This window comes from Haliotis rufescens, unplaced genomic scaffold (genome assembly GCF_023055435.1).
Source record: "Haliotis rufescens isolate VD_foot unplaced genomic scaffold, xgHalRufe1.0.p SCAF_13, whole genome shotgun sequence".
Lineage (NCBI taxonomy): Eukaryota > Metazoa > Mollusca > Gastropoda > Lepetellida > Haliotidae > Haliotis > Haliotis rufescens.
Genome location: NW_025963813.1, coordinates 18,117,440 through 18,133,396, shown reverse-complemented (window position 1 = coordinate 18,133,396; position 15,957 = coordinate 18,117,440). Strand labels below are relative to the sequence as shown.

General features: G+C 40.8%; 1 protein-coding gene across 6 annotated transcripts in view; it reads right to left on the bottom strand.

Moving 5' to 3' along the window:
- Window positions 1–15,957, bottom strand: part of LOC124132236 (zinc finger protein GLI1-like) — a 176,894-nt gene that overhangs the window by 51,887 nt on the left and 109,050 nt on the right. For all 6 annotated transcript variants that reach the window (XM_046496026.2, XM_046496029.2, XM_046496027.2 and 3 more), the window contains one exon: window positions 13,548–13,810. In XM_046496026.2, coding sequence (XP_046351982.1) covers window positions 13,548–13,810 — 263 coding nt within the window. The remainder of the gene's footprint in view (window positions 1–13,547; window positions 13,811–15,957) is intronic.

The window sequence follows — 15,957 nt, the reverse complement described above, 5'->3', positions numbered from 1 at the left end:
ATGAACCAATGACATTAATGTCAACAGGACTACAGGAAAATCACCTAACAACTTTGGCAATAAAATCAGACATCAGTTAGGAAACACAAATGTTTTTGTCACTGTTGTTGAAATGACAGTATAAATTGATTTCAAGGATGAAGGATGATGGTTCATGTTAATATCTCATCAACTGATGGAAAATCAATGACTATGATTTTGGATCTTTTAACATTTAGCTGAGCTATAGCAGAGCTTATATGGGCCCGGCACATCTGTTGCACTGAAGTCTAGAGGTGTAACGGTACGGTAGGGTCGCGATACAATGGTGTGATAGGATTCGTATCCAATACAAGTTGATATTCTTTCATTTTGCAAGTGAATCACACCCCTGAAACATTTGTTTTTCCATTTCAGAGATCAAAGATGGGATATTGTAGGACAGAAACATATTGGTAGAGGGCTCTGTGAATGTAATGCTGTTTATGTCCAACAATGACATACTAGAGAATCTGCGTAAGTTGGTGGTTGAACAGTTTCTGTTATTACTCCCATCTTCTTATACCAATATAACTTGTGAAGAAATGTAACCCATGTATCGTGAAACAGGGCTCGTAAATCGATGTATTGTATTGCGGGCCTCATATCGCGAACCCGTGAAGATCAGGATTAGAATAGGTCTTCAGCAACCCATGCTTGCCGTAAAAGGTGACTATGCTTGTTGTAAGAGGCAACTAACGGGATCGGGTGGTCAGGCTCACTGACTTGGTTGTTACATGTCATCGATCCCAATTGCGTAGATGGATGCTCAAGATGTCAATCACTGGATTGTCTGGTCCAGACTCGATTATTTACAGACCGCCGTCATCAAGCTGGAATATTGCTGAGAACAGTGTTAAACAACAAATAAACAAACAAATTACATCGCAATACGATAGTGTATTGCCGTATTGTTACACCACTACTGAAGAGTGTGGTGGTAACATGGTGGTGGAGCCTTGGCCAGTAAGGAGAATGAACCTGACAGGTTTATGCGCCCAGGTAGGGACAACATAATGAGGGGTCCCCTGAAGAACTTGAAATTCTACCAGACCTTAGGATATCTTTCACACTTAACAAAGACATTCTGGCCAGCGCAAATTTTTATCCTGCAAATTACCTGTTATACCAATGTCCTGAGTTTGATTCCCCACATGGGTGCCATATAAGTTGTCAACTGATCTCTCTTGGTATATTATAAGTTGTAGCAGGATCACGAGAGGTACATGCAGTTTCATGTGTCCCATGTTAAGTTTTATATGAGCCGGAGGTGAGTGGTATTAAACCTAACAAGTGGTGAAAAACCATACCCACGCATTTACTCACTCACTCACCCACCAAAACCCACCCACTCACTCACTCACCCACCACTTACTAATCCCACCTAAAACCCACCCACTCACCAACCACTTACTCACTCACCCACTTACTAACTCACTCAGCCATCCACCACTTACTCACTCACCCACCAACCCAAAACCCACCACTCACTCACCAACCCATAACCCATTACCCACTCACCCATCCACCCAGAACCCACCACTTACTCACTCAAGCACCCAAACCCCACTCACTAACTCACTCACTTACCCACCACTCACTCACTTACCCACCACTTACTCACTAATCCCACCCACTTACCCACCACTTACTAACTCACTCACTTACCCACCACTCACTCACTTACCCACCACTTACTCACTAATCCCACCCACTTACCCACCACTTACTAACTCACTCACTTACCCACCACTTACTCACTCATCCACTAACCTAAAACCCACCACTCACTCACTCACCCACCCACCAACCCAAAACCCATTACCCATCCACCCAGAACCCACCACTTACTCACTCAAACACCCAAACCCCACTCACTAACTCACTCACCCATCCACCACTTACTCACCCACCCACCAACCCAAAACCCATTACCCATCCACCCAGAACCCACCACTTACTCACTCAAGCACCCAAAACCCACTCACTAACTCACTCACTTACCCACCACTTACTCACTCATCCACCAAACCAAAACCCACCACTTTCTCACTCAAGCACCCAAAACCCACTCACTAACTCACTCAATTACCCACTAACCCACTCACTAACTCACTCACTTACCCACTCACTAACTCACTCACTAACTCACTCACTTACCCACTAACTCACTCACTAACTCACCTACTCACTCACTCACTAACTCACTCACTTACCCACTCACTCACTCACTGTAGGATCAAGTAACTGAGTATCTTCCCCTGATAAGAAATATTAAGGTTGCTTACAAACACATTTTATGTATGACCTTATCGAGCCATTATCTTTCAAGTCAGAAAAGCCCTAAACATTTTCATCATAAGCCAAGTAAATGAAACTGTATCAAAATCACTCCTGTCATAAAAGTTTGAAACATATCTCCACCTGTCCATTAACACTGGATACAAGTTATCAATCAATCCAGTCAATAGACAGACAAGCATTTCTCCTCCTCATGAAATCTGACCACTTTCTTTCTTGAGTCCCAATAAGATGTGTATCTTGATACCAAACTTCCATGCTTGCATGAAGTTCTCCATGCGTTATGTGGTAGGAACAAGAGGAGACTACTAACAACCAATCTTTGTTTAACTCCTATGTCTAGTTCGTTCCAGGGGTAGGTTCGTCCTTCAAACAGATGTTGTTTCAGTAATGTAACTTGAGCAGTTTTCAGGCAAAGTTATTGTAAATCTCATAAAATATTTTTTTTATTTTAAAATTGATGCAGCCTTTAGATATGCACAGGAACATGGGTAGACATTTGAGGTACTGTGGACGACTGTCAATCATGCACGTTATGTGTTGATATCCTGCATGTCAGGGCCGTCATCTTCCGCTTGTCCCGACACACAGTCTCTAGAGATGAATGGTTGTTGGTTGGTTTGTTTTTTAAAACCGCACTCAGCAATATTCCAGCTATATGACAGCGGTCTTTAAATAATCGAGTCTGGACCAGACAATCTAGTGATTGATATCATGATCATCGATCCACGCAATTGGGATCGATGACATGCATCAACCAAGTCAGTGAGTCTGACCACCTGATCCCATTAGTCGCCTTTTACAACAAGCATAGTCACCTTTTACAGCAAGCATGGGTTGCTGAAGACCTATTCTACCCCGGAATCTTCACAGGGTTCTCTAGAGATGAATGGTCAGTGGTTGGGCAGGAGGGTTGAATGGAGATTAAGATAATCGACATGATATAAACACATCGTGCATCTTCTTTGTTCCTAAACAGGCACTGCAGAACACAACAAATGGATATACCGTATTCGACGTAATAAGCGCCCCGCTCTAATAAGCGCCCACGGCGATATTTGCTAATATATTGGCTAGTAAACAATCCCAATCAGCACCCCTTCCGATTGATCAATGTTCACAAGACGTATTTATTCGTGTGTAATACGCACTCGTGTGTTAATTATGGGCAATTAAATTCTTGAAAAATATATCTTTCGTATGTAAACACTTCAGGCTGTTGGCATAAACAACGAAATTTACAATCTTTCAACTCAAAATAATATTCTAATAAGCGCCCCCTATTTCTAATTTTGAGAGTGCCCTGGGCGCTTATTACGTTGAATACGGTAATCAATATGCACAAACTTCCTGTGAGAAGTACATGCTTGGCTTCAGACGTGACAATGTCATGCACTCCTCCATTTTGAATAGGGACATTTTTATCTTTCCATGATACACAAAACTGGTTCTCCTTATATGTCAAGCGTGTAATGAATTTTATGACCCACAGGGTTAGAAATAACTGAGTTAATAAAAATCCTATGTGCACTTGTTTAACTATCACTTGTCGTGCACCAGTGTATTGTTTCTGTCATCCGTACGACATTATTAACGTCATTCGAATCTAATTGTGACGTAAGATTGGAATGACACAGGAAACAACGTGAAAGCTGGAGATTGTTGATGTCATTCGACAAATTTTGGTTTTCTAGGACAGCAGCGGTGATCACTACATTTTTCTTAAGGAGAGCTAACAAGGATGAAGAAATAATGGGTAACAAACAAATTATTACATTCACATGTGTGTCATACGGATTTTAGGAAACTTGTGTAAGAATTCATGTATTATACACTTGTTCTTGCTGAGAAATACATGACCCCCCAACACCAGACTCAAAGGACATCACACCTCTGTCCACAAACTAGGCCTGAAAATCTGCCATTTCCGAACACATCCTGAAGAGCCACCACTATAACATCATGAGGGAAGCCACCAAAGTCCTGTCTACCAACAACAACTAGCGACGAGGAAAACTACGAGAAGCCACTGACATCAGGAGACACCAGCCAGCCATGAACCATGACCATGCAGGGAACCTATCTGCCTTGTATTTGGACTTACTGCTTTGATCTTTGTCAGTGTTAATTATCTAGTTGGCCTCCTTTTGCCCTTATTACTATTTCTCTTCTTTTACCTTTCAGTGCTTATTACCCCTGGCCTCCCGTTTGCCCATTGTCCATCGCTCATTACCAATCAATGATAACTTAAGGTCTGCCTTCCAGTTGTCCATGACAATCAGCGCTAATTACATCTTCTTGAGGCAAAGGAGTTAACTGACTATAAAAGTTCAGTTTCCACCCTTGCCGAACTAGGCTGGTATTATGGAGTTACGTTTTGTCTGGACTAACGAGTCTATGCATAGTCCAATCAAAATCGCGCACCGAAATCAAAAGCTGGTTCGTAAACTGTCGTGCAGATTTCGATCGATTGCAGGGTTTGCAAAGCATGTGCATCGCCAATTCATTGTCAGCAGATATTTTCCAAATCCTTTCATCTTTTTAATTAAGGTGCTCACGTGATTTGATGCATTTCGCGATGTAAGACCCGTTTTATCACAATATAGATCTTGATTATCGATCAGATCTTCCTGACTGGGCGCCACCATTTTGTGTGAAGCAACACAAGTGATACGAGAGGTGGAATCTGATTGGTCCATAGGAGAGGCTTAGAAGGGACATAATTGGTAATAGCCACTAGTGGTGCAACGATCGAGCCCAGTAATTCCAGCCTAGTTCGGCAAGGGTGGAAACTGGACTTTTAAACTCAGTAAAGTTTACTGTAAAGTGTTGGTTTCCATTGTCTATTGCTCATCACCCATCAGCGGCAATTATCTGTTGGCCTCCCTTGTTAGTTTCCCTTTTTGTTATCTTATTACTCTTGGTGTTCTTACATGTACATATATATGTTCCCTGCCTCATAGCATCCATTCACCTGATGAAGGAGTAAGCACATACTCCGCAACATTGTGTTTTGTCATAATAAAGAAGTTGACATCCATAAGTTCTCTTCCTTATGTCTATCACTTCTTAATGCCATTCAAACACTACAAGAATTGACAGTCGTTTCGTAAAATCTGTGTGGTTTATATTTCAGGTCAGCTGAATCGATAAATTGAAAAATTGAAAGTGCCACCATAGCCCCATGTTGAATAATCCCATAATACAAGCATGACTTAAAATGAAACAGATTCGTAGGTGTTACTGAACATTTTATTGTGCTAATTTGATCAGTTCCCTACTCATTATCTTTAAACACAAAATTGTACAGTTAACTGCATGCTTACATCATAAATCATTATCACAAGACTCACCAGTTCTTTTGCTAAATTTATTGCTGCGGCCAATTTATCAAAACCCATGTTTCAATCAAATCCAGATGTTTTTCAGTTTGCTGAATTCATTAAAAAGGTATCTGATAGATTCTTTATGACCAAAGCAAAAACTCCACAGTCTGTCCAATATAATTTCATAACACCTGCTGAGAGTTAAATATTTCTACATGAGAGGTAATCTTTATGTAAGGCAATGTCATATATTACCAAAGTTCATACAGCTGTCACAATATTTGTTTCAGTAGCTAGTAACACAGGTTATGTCCTATTTGACAGTTAATCTATTTTATATGAAAAGCATGTTTTGAAATAAAGATTGAAACTCTTAGCGCATCCCGATTATTTTTACACAAAGATTATGCACTTCTACCTTATGGCCAGCGGTATTTACTGCCATGTTTTAAAACAAATAGAGCTGTTTGACTCAATATCCAATCACGTATCTGTCTCTTAAATGCTTAAGTTCTGCACTGACGTAGTCACACAATGGGGATACGATGACATGCATCAACCAAGTCGGCGAGTCTGACCACCCGATCCTGTTAGTCGCCTTTTACAACAAGCGGAGTTGCCTTCAACGGCAAACATGGGTTGCTGAAGACCTGATCCAACCCGGATCTTCACCGGTGCCTTTCAGGACATAGAGTTTTGTCATTGTCATTATTGCTAAGAACCATGGATCACCAGATTCTGGTACATCGGATGGCAGCAATTCTTCATAGAATTGTGTTGCCTTGATTGAACGGGGGGGAGGTCACGATTCACCAATCTATCGATCATTGATAATATTCACAGATAAGATACTCGATACACTCTTACTGTAACAGTTCATATTTTAATCCCATATCGTTTCACACTGAACATATAAAAGAACAATAACCGTTGGCAAGATGGGTCCTACCTACATTTTTAAAAACAATTTTATCACTAGTAATTTTGAAATAGCGACATTGTACAATGTACATAGTTTTAAGACATAAATTCTGTTCCAGTCTTTTTCTAATGGTGTTGACACTCAATTTCATCTGAAATAAAGTTCTGATTGAAAGAGACATTTTTATTGTCAAATATGAGACCAAATATTCAGGAAGTTTCAAGCCTTTTAATGGTGTTGTTGCTGTGCAGATTAAGTATCACGATACGTGTAGTATCCTGAACAACATATCATGATATGTATCGCTTCGGGGGATAGTAGTTAGTAGTGAGATGATACGCAGATGCATCATGATTTCTTACTTCTCGATACAAATTTCGATCACAATTTACGCAAAGTAAAAGTATCAATTCTTACCGTAAATGTATTCTTTAATAAATGTTACACAAAACACAAATTACAAGTGAAAATGAGTAGTGAAAACGTAAATATTTTCATCATTTGCACCATATTTGACACAGCCAACTGTAAATCGTCAGTGTGTAGGTATTTGGCCAACCTGTCTATGAAAAAGATGGCTTACATACCACAGATAAGAGCACATGCATGTATCATGATCCTTATCGGATCATGAGCAAGATAGTGTGACACGTATCGGATCGCACAGTTGGTGTATCGTCCCAGGCCTTATTGTCGTATTGTGACATCCCCATGACAGGGCTAGCTGTGCCCTCAGAAATGGTTGAGTACCATCAAGTGTCTTCTACACTTCTGACAGAAGTCTTTGATATGCATCTTGAAGTTTGAAGAACATTAATTTGACACTTCTTATGGATTATAAACAACTTCTTCAACAAATAATAAAAGAAGCCATTATTGATAAAAGTGTTATGTATTCCATAAACAGATAAACACAAGTTTCTTTGAAGAATAAATTGTACTGGTACACATCAAGATCCCCAAACAAAAGGTGAGCCCAATACTTGATCTGTCTTTATCCAGACTTCAACAAAAGAAGATGGGCGCATAATTTCCTGTCATCATTACTGATTGGAAAAGTTGAAACGCTGAAAATAACAAAGTTTCCAATTTGAAATAGATTTTTGTTGCTACCTGAGTCTAGTTCTGAATTTGACTTGTTTTGCGGTTAGCCATACTGTTTCCACCTTGATGAAACCAACAGGTATTTGCAGGTATCGAAACTGGAGAGAATCTGGATATTAAAACCCTGACCAGCAGATCCTGGCCCAGCTAAGGTAGATAACCCTGTACAGCTGTGGCCAGTGAAAACACGGGACTCTGAAAAGTATCAATATCTACATCTGGATACCTGAATTCTTTTGATTTTATTTGAAACAGCAGTTGCTCGACACAATTGAGTGAAAGCTGTTGGGTTACACATTCTCTTGTAATTACTTTCTGCCCCACTGAATCTTCACCTTTAGGATGCAGAAGCAGCAAACAGTAGATGGTAAATGGTGTGTGCATGTCCTCAGTCTGTGATGGTTTTTCCTGACTATCACTGCACTGGTGCTTGCATGTAGGGTCACTGGTAGGGTTGACGTTTTAGGCTATTTTCACTACTGCGATTGTATTGCAATAGTATGTACCCCACACTCCTCGGATAGTAGTAAACCAGCTTTAAGGCTTGACAATTACATTTATTAAAGTAATAAAAATGAATAAAGTGCTGACAATCTCAAAGACGACCATTTTCCTCCCTGTTGCTGCTCAAACAAAAGGGAAGTAACTCTAATCTGCAGTCGCAATCCTTGCTGACCAACCACGTGCACATTGACAGCTTTGAAATTTGATTAAAATATGTATTATTTATAACTTATTCTTACTATTCAAACTATAGATTGTTATGCATACTACTGATAATACTATTGGCATTTCAAAATTCCTATGCTCGTAGAGCAAACAATTTCAATAGTTTGATAGTGCGATATATCCCTACAATCAGAGTCAATTGCTGATTCAGAGGGAAGGGATGGGATGATGGGCTGTGCAGCTGCCTTTTTTCAGTCCATATTGCTTTAAAATGCAGTCAGCATTATTCCATTTACAAACCAGTGGTTGATAGCAAGAACCACAATCCACATTATTGGGCACGAAGACACAAAAATCAGCAGGTCACACAGCTCAAAGGGAAAGATGGCAATGCGCTGATAGGGACACACTCTTAGGGCTGGGATGGGTTACTCGGGAACTTGGGTCGGGTGGGTCCTGAGTAGGACCCGGGTATCCACAGGACCACCTGCACACATGGTTAGTCACGTGATATATTGTTTTATACAATGCTCGCTGACTTGGTTGATGCATGTCACTGTATCCCAATTGCGTTGATTGATGCTGATAATATCAATCACTGGATTGTCTTGTCCAGACTCGATTATTTACAGACCGCCGTCATATAGCTGGAATATTGCTGAGTGCGGTGTTCAACAACAAACAAACAAACAAACATAATACAATGCAATTCCAAGGTTATATTACAAGTCGCTTATCCTTCTGACGATGCACGCAGTCCTTCTGACTTCTGATGTTTGAGAAAAGACAAAGCTTCAGTCAACTTCTGCGTATGCATGATCAGATCATTTTATAAGTGTATCTAAATAGATTTTGCCAGGGCTTCAGTAAAACAATTCCCAAACAGACATTTTGTACCCAACTTGAGATCTACAGTGGCCACCTGGGTAGGGTCAGGTAATGGGGGGTTGGGTACTCGGGTAGTAAATTTGGACTCATTTCAGCCCTGACACCTTCATTCCTGTACCTTTGTGGGAGATACATTCAGAATTTCACCAACATCCTTGTCTACATGTGATCCATGAGAGGGTGCTTCGTTAGAATCGATCTCCAGAAACCTGCTGGTTGTAAGAGGCCACCAAATAGATTGGGTGGTGAGGCAGGGTGGTCGGGTCGCCTTGTGGTTAAAGCATTTGCTTGTCACGCCGAAGACCTGGGTTCGATTCCCGACATGAAGCCCATTTCTGGTGTCCCCTGCCGTGAAATTGCTATAATATTGCTAAAAACGGCGCAAAACAATTCTCACTCACTCATTTGGGAACTTTTCTTACTCCATGTCAGTTAACTCCCTTGCCTTCAAAAGATGCCATTGTAAAAGAAGGAATTTGATCTCATTACAAACAAAAAACCAATCTTGATGGATGGTCTGACAACTGGTACATACCGAAGAGACAGATACTGTGAGATTGTTAATCAAAAGTTTAAATCACCTACAAGATCCTCAAGTTCGAATTAAGTCCCCAAATCCAACAGCCCCCCCCTGTTAAATATAACCATAACCCCAATATAACCCACCATGCTATAACCCTATACAACCCACCATACTATTACCCAATATAACCCACCATGCTATAACACAATATAACCCACAATACTATAACCCAATATAACCACCATGTTATAACCCAATACAACCCACCATACTATAATCCAATATGACCCACCATACCATAACCCCAAATAACCTACCATGCTATAACCCAATATAACCCACCATACCATAACCCCAAATAACCCACCATGTTATAACCCAATATAACCCACCAAACTATAACCCCAAATAACACACTATGCTATAACCCAATATAACACGCCATGCCATTGCCCACCATACTATAACCCAATATCACCCACCATGCTATAACCCACCATACTATAACCCAATACAACCCACCATGCTATAACCCAATATAATCCACCATACTATAACCCCAAATAACCCACCATGCTAAAACCCAATATAACCCACCATGCCATAGCCCACCATACTATAACCCAATATCACCCACCATGCTATAACCCACCATGCTATAACCACAATGGCTGCATGTGGCATGGATGGCTGCAAGCAAGACTGACACTGACCATCAATGCCTGTGGCAAAAAACGCTTGAAAAATAGCGGAACCAAATAATGAATAGCTGGTGACTCCCCCCCCTGTCAGTATCAGATATAAGATTAAGTTGCTGCACACTGACAACCCATTCCAAACTGGATGGCATTCCAGCTCTGCCTATCATGTCTTCTTTTCCTTATCGAAACAACCCTCATCCAGCAAACATGATAAATTTGAAAAAATTGTGTGATCTGGTGAAGGTATTGAATATATACATGACATATTCATGCAATATAAATATTCCATGACTACATACATGTTTAACACAGCAGCTACATTCTGATGAAATGTCCGGATAAATGTCCTGTTACCAAACATGTCTTGACTGGATGCATGGAGATTGTGGTGAGAGATAAGGAATTATATGAGTGAGTGGGCAAGTTTAATGCCGCTTTGAACTGTACTTCACTTATTTCACGGCATGTCGGTTGAGGTGGGAGGACAGTGCAAAGTGATGAAGGTTTTAAACGTTTACTACTTTGGTGAAACCCACGGGAACAGTTATGGTGCTGACAAACCTAGAAACATCGTTGGGGCAAACCGGGATTCGAACCCATGATCACTGGTTTCTTGGCAACTGCAACTCCTCAGATAACTGGAGCCCCCCTGAATACCGCAAAGTCCTCCATCAATGTTAGTCAATAACCATTCCGGAAATAGATATTATTATACATATTTTTTAACCATTTCAACTGAATCATTTAAACATCCCTTAAATATAAATACCATACATCGCTAGCCACATTCCAAGATCGTAAGTTGATCAGTAAATAACACACAACTATGTATAGAAAATTCATTATCTTATACAACAAAAATCTGCTTTATCAAACTCCTTAAGATTGTTTGATTCAGGTTCAGGGTGGGAATTTGCTTGAATGTTAGGAAACCTTACACTGTGCTAATCTGCACCACATGGAAAAGATTTATTTTCAACTCTTGCTAACCACATGCTTGTTACTAGGCTGAATAAAACAGTATCCTACTGGAACATATCAAATCATAATTCTTGACTTCTGTTGAATCTTTACAAGGACCTCTGCATGATGCATCACATCATTTTACACTGCGATGCAACCCTCTCCCCTCCCCCCTCCCTCCCGCTGTCATTTATGAGGTTGATATTTGATTGATGAGTTTGAACTCTCAGTGAAGATTGTGTTCATTACCTATCTCACATGTGAGGGGATTACTTCTGTGTCATGACTAACATGCCTCCATGTCATAGGGACAATCTGATTAGGGCTGACTGCAAGTATGTGACAATGCTGGTGATGTTTGGGATGGTGGTGTTGACGGTGATGGGGATGATGGTGATGGTGGTGTTGATGATGATGGGGCTGTGGTGGTGGTTATGTTTGGGATGGTGGTGTTGACGGTGATGGGGTTGTGGTTATGTTTGGGGTGGTGGTGTTGACGATGATGGGGATGATGATGATGGTAGTGTTGATGATGATGGGGTTGTGGTGGTGGTTATGTTTGGGATGGTGGTGTTGACGATGATGGGGATGATGGTGATGATGATGTTGATGATGATGGGGTTGTGGTGGTGGTTATGTTTGGGATGGTGGTGTTGACGATGATGGGGATGACGGCGATAGTGATGGACAATGGTGGTGTTGGTGATGGTGATGGTGATGGTGATGGTGATGGTGGTGGTGGTGGTGGTGGTGGTGGTGATGGTGGTGGTTATGTTTGGGATGGTGCTGTTGACGATGATGGGGTTGTGGTTATGTTTGGGATGGTGGTGTTGACGATGTTGGGGTTGTGGTGGTGGTTATATTTGGGATGGTGGTGTTGATGATGATGGGGATGACGGCGATAGTGATGGACAATGGTGGTGTTGAAGATGATGGGGATGGTGATGGACAAAGGTGGTGGTGGTGGTGGTGGTGGTGGTGGTGGTGGTGGTGGTGGTGTTGGTGTTGGTGGTGGTGGTGGTGGTGGTGGTGATGGTGGTGGTGGTGGTGGTGGTGGTGGTGGTGGTGATGTTGTTGGGGTGATGGTATTGTTGTTGTTGGTGGTGTTTATGGTGTTGTTGGGGGTGGTGGTAGTGACGATGGTGGTGATGATGGGAATTGTAGTGTTGTTGTTGTTGGTAGTGGTGGCGGCGACAGTGGTGGTGATGGGGCTGATGCCGATGATCCAGAGGGTTAAAACTGGATGAGGTGTTTGGCAGCAAAACATCCAGAAAGTTAGTAGCCTCGGAATAACATTCAGACAGGTGAGGATGACTTTGACTTATTATTTAAATATCAAGCAAAATCTATCAAAACTCAAACTTTTAAAATTAAAAAATAAAGAGAATTAAACTGCCGCACAAGACAGAAATTACACTGCAAGTAGTCGCACAAGGAGCATATTCATTTAATTTATTGATTGTAATCTGTTATGAAATGACATTAGCCATTTTCAAAACAATTTATTTCTGATAAAATATTAAAATCAATACTGATTTTCTTTCAGAAAGCATTAGCAAATGTCATTCTCTTTAAAAAAAGAATAGGCACCTGCTGTTTTCATAACTTAAATTTCTGTACAGGTACTTAAAGTGCAATAATTTCTACTAAACATCAATATTAAAATAAAACCTGGAGACTCAGACAATCAATCATCTCTGTAAATCGGGAGAAGTCCTCAGAAATATTCCATAAATTGTGGACATGCAAATAGTTGAAGTAAAATGTCAAAGTAATGGGAAACGATAACTTACACTAAAATAATACATACATTAGAAAAAACAGAAAATCAACAAACAAATAAATAAACAGGTATTCCTTTCATCATCATGTATACATAAACATACATCCTCCATTATCTCTAGAATAGGAAGAATTCATGAAAGTTTTCTTTCTCAACAGACTGACAGCAGCTTAAGGGAGACAACAAATTATCAAATTACAAAACAATCAAAGTCTTGCATGCACAAACACAACAACATCAATATCAAGTGCAGATATTTATGGTATGCTAAATGATGCCCGTATCGAGACACGGGACGGAATAGTTAGAAAAAAGTGCTACAACAACCAAACAAGGGATAGGAACCAACCTGTATGAATCCTCTGATGCTGCTGGAGATGAGACAGTTGCTTGAAGGCTTTGTCGCAATAGCTGCACTCATACTTTCGGATTCCCGAGTGGACCAAGCTATGCTGGTTCAATTGCTGCTTGCTCCGGAATCCTTTCAGGCATGTCGGACAGATGAATGTTTTTTCCCGGTTAGTTGTAGTGGAAGGCTCGGAGGAGTTATCTTGGGACTGTTGAGACTGTTCCTGGTTGCCTGGTCCCGGAACGGAATCGGACATTTCTTCCCTGTTGGAGGACATTAACCAGTAAGTTAAGAACAGTTTAAAGTTGTGGAAATACGGATCCAAATCCTGCCACATAACTGTTGGTTTGCTGAGCAAAATTTCCCAGTCTGAAATCGAGCCTAGCTAGCTCAAATTGAATGCATGTAACTGGAGTCCTATTTGCGTCTGAAATAAAAAAGGAATTCAGGCGACTGAGAAAAAATGCCTTATTCCTTTCAATCATAAACCCTTCATGATTAAAAAAAGAGACTTCCTTTGAATATGCTAGTGATTTTTTTTCTATTTCAGCTGGAAACCAATTTAGCTCGACTTGATTCAATATGTGCTGTATTCCACTCTAATTAAACACAAATAAAGATTGTTTATTTTCTTTAGGTATCGCGCACTGCTGTCAAAAATTAAATCAGCTACAGGAAGAATTGAATATGCTTGTTCGCCAGCAAAGGCTGAATATTGTTGGAAAAAACAAGTTATAATGTTGATAGGACTTGAAGATTGGAAAAAGTGGGTCAGCAGTTTTTTTCATAATTTGCAGCAATGTGCAAGCCAGTCCGATAAAAGCTAGAGCCTATGAGAAATGTCACTGTGATTCTAAAAATGTATGAGTTTTTTTTCAACTGTCTGAATGCAAATTTTAAAACAGCTGGATCGCTTACTATAGTCTATTTCACTTTTTATAGCATTGTGTCGTTGCTTGGTTACGTAATCTCCTCCCAAGCAAATCAATGCAGTTTGAGCGTCTTTGCTCTATCGATTCAAACACAAAGAGAATTTTATAATACTCTCTGATGAAAGATTTTTTTCTTTTCCGTTTTGGACATAAATTTTCGTTGCAATCAATATTTTGTAACATGATGAATAACTCAACGAAATGGAAATTGCAAACTGGGAACTTGGTGGCCACTGCATTAATAAAACATTCCATTTCTCATAAATATTTATTTCTATTATCATTAATCAAATGAGCAGGATTCGAACATGTTTTAATATGCCCTTCTCCCTCCCATATCTTAATGCAGGTACAAGTTTTAATATGTCCCCCTCCCTCCGATGTCTTAATGCAGGTACAAGTTTTAATATGCCCCTCTCCCTCCGATGTGTCAATGCAGGTACAAGTTTTAATATGCCCCTCTCCCTCCGATGTCTCAATGCAGGTACAAGTTTTAATATGCCCCCCTCCCTCCGATGTGTCAATGCAGGTACGAGTTTTAAAATGCCCCTCTCCCTCTGATGTCTCAATGCAGGTACAAGTTTTAATATGTCCCTCGCCCTCCGATGTCTCAATGCAGGTACAAGTTTTAATATGTCCCCCTCCCTCCGATGTCTCAATGCAGGTACAAGTTTTAATATCTCCCTCGCCCTCCGATGTCTCAATGCAGGTACAAGTTTTAATATGTCCCTCGCCCTCCGATGTCTCAATGCAGGTACAAGTTTTAATATGCCCCTCTCCCTCCGATGTCTCAATGCAGGTACAAGTTTTAATATGCCCCTCTCCCTCCGATGTCTCAATGCAGGTACAAGTTTTAATATGCCCCTCTCCTTCTGATGTCTCAATGCAGGTACAAGTTTTAATATGTCCCCCTCCCTCCGATGTCTCAATGCAGGTACAAGTTTTAATATGTCCCCCTCCCTCCGATGTCTCAATGCTGGTACAAGTTTTAATATGCCCCTCTCCCTCCGATGTCTCAATGCAGGTACAAGTTTTAATATGTCCCTCTCCCTCCGATGTCTCAATGCAGGTACACGTTTTAATATGCCCCCCTCCCTCCGATGTCTTAATGCAGGTACAAGTTTTAATATGTCCCCCTCCCTCCGATGTCTCAATGCAGGTACAAGTTTTTATGAGTCCCCCTCCCTCCGATGTCTCAATGCAGGTACAAGTTTTAATATGCCCCCCTCCCTCCGATGTCTCAATGCAGGTACAAGTTTTTATGAGTCCCCCTCCCTCCGATGTCTCAATGCAGGTACAAGTTTTAATATGCCCCCCTCCCTCCGATGTCTTAATGCAGGTACAAGTTTTAATATGTCCCTCGCCCTCCGATGTCTCAATGCAGGTACAAGTTTTAATATGCCCCTCTCCCTCCGATGTCTCAATGCAGGTACAAGTTTTAATATGCCGCTCTACCTCCGATGTCTCAATGCAGGTAC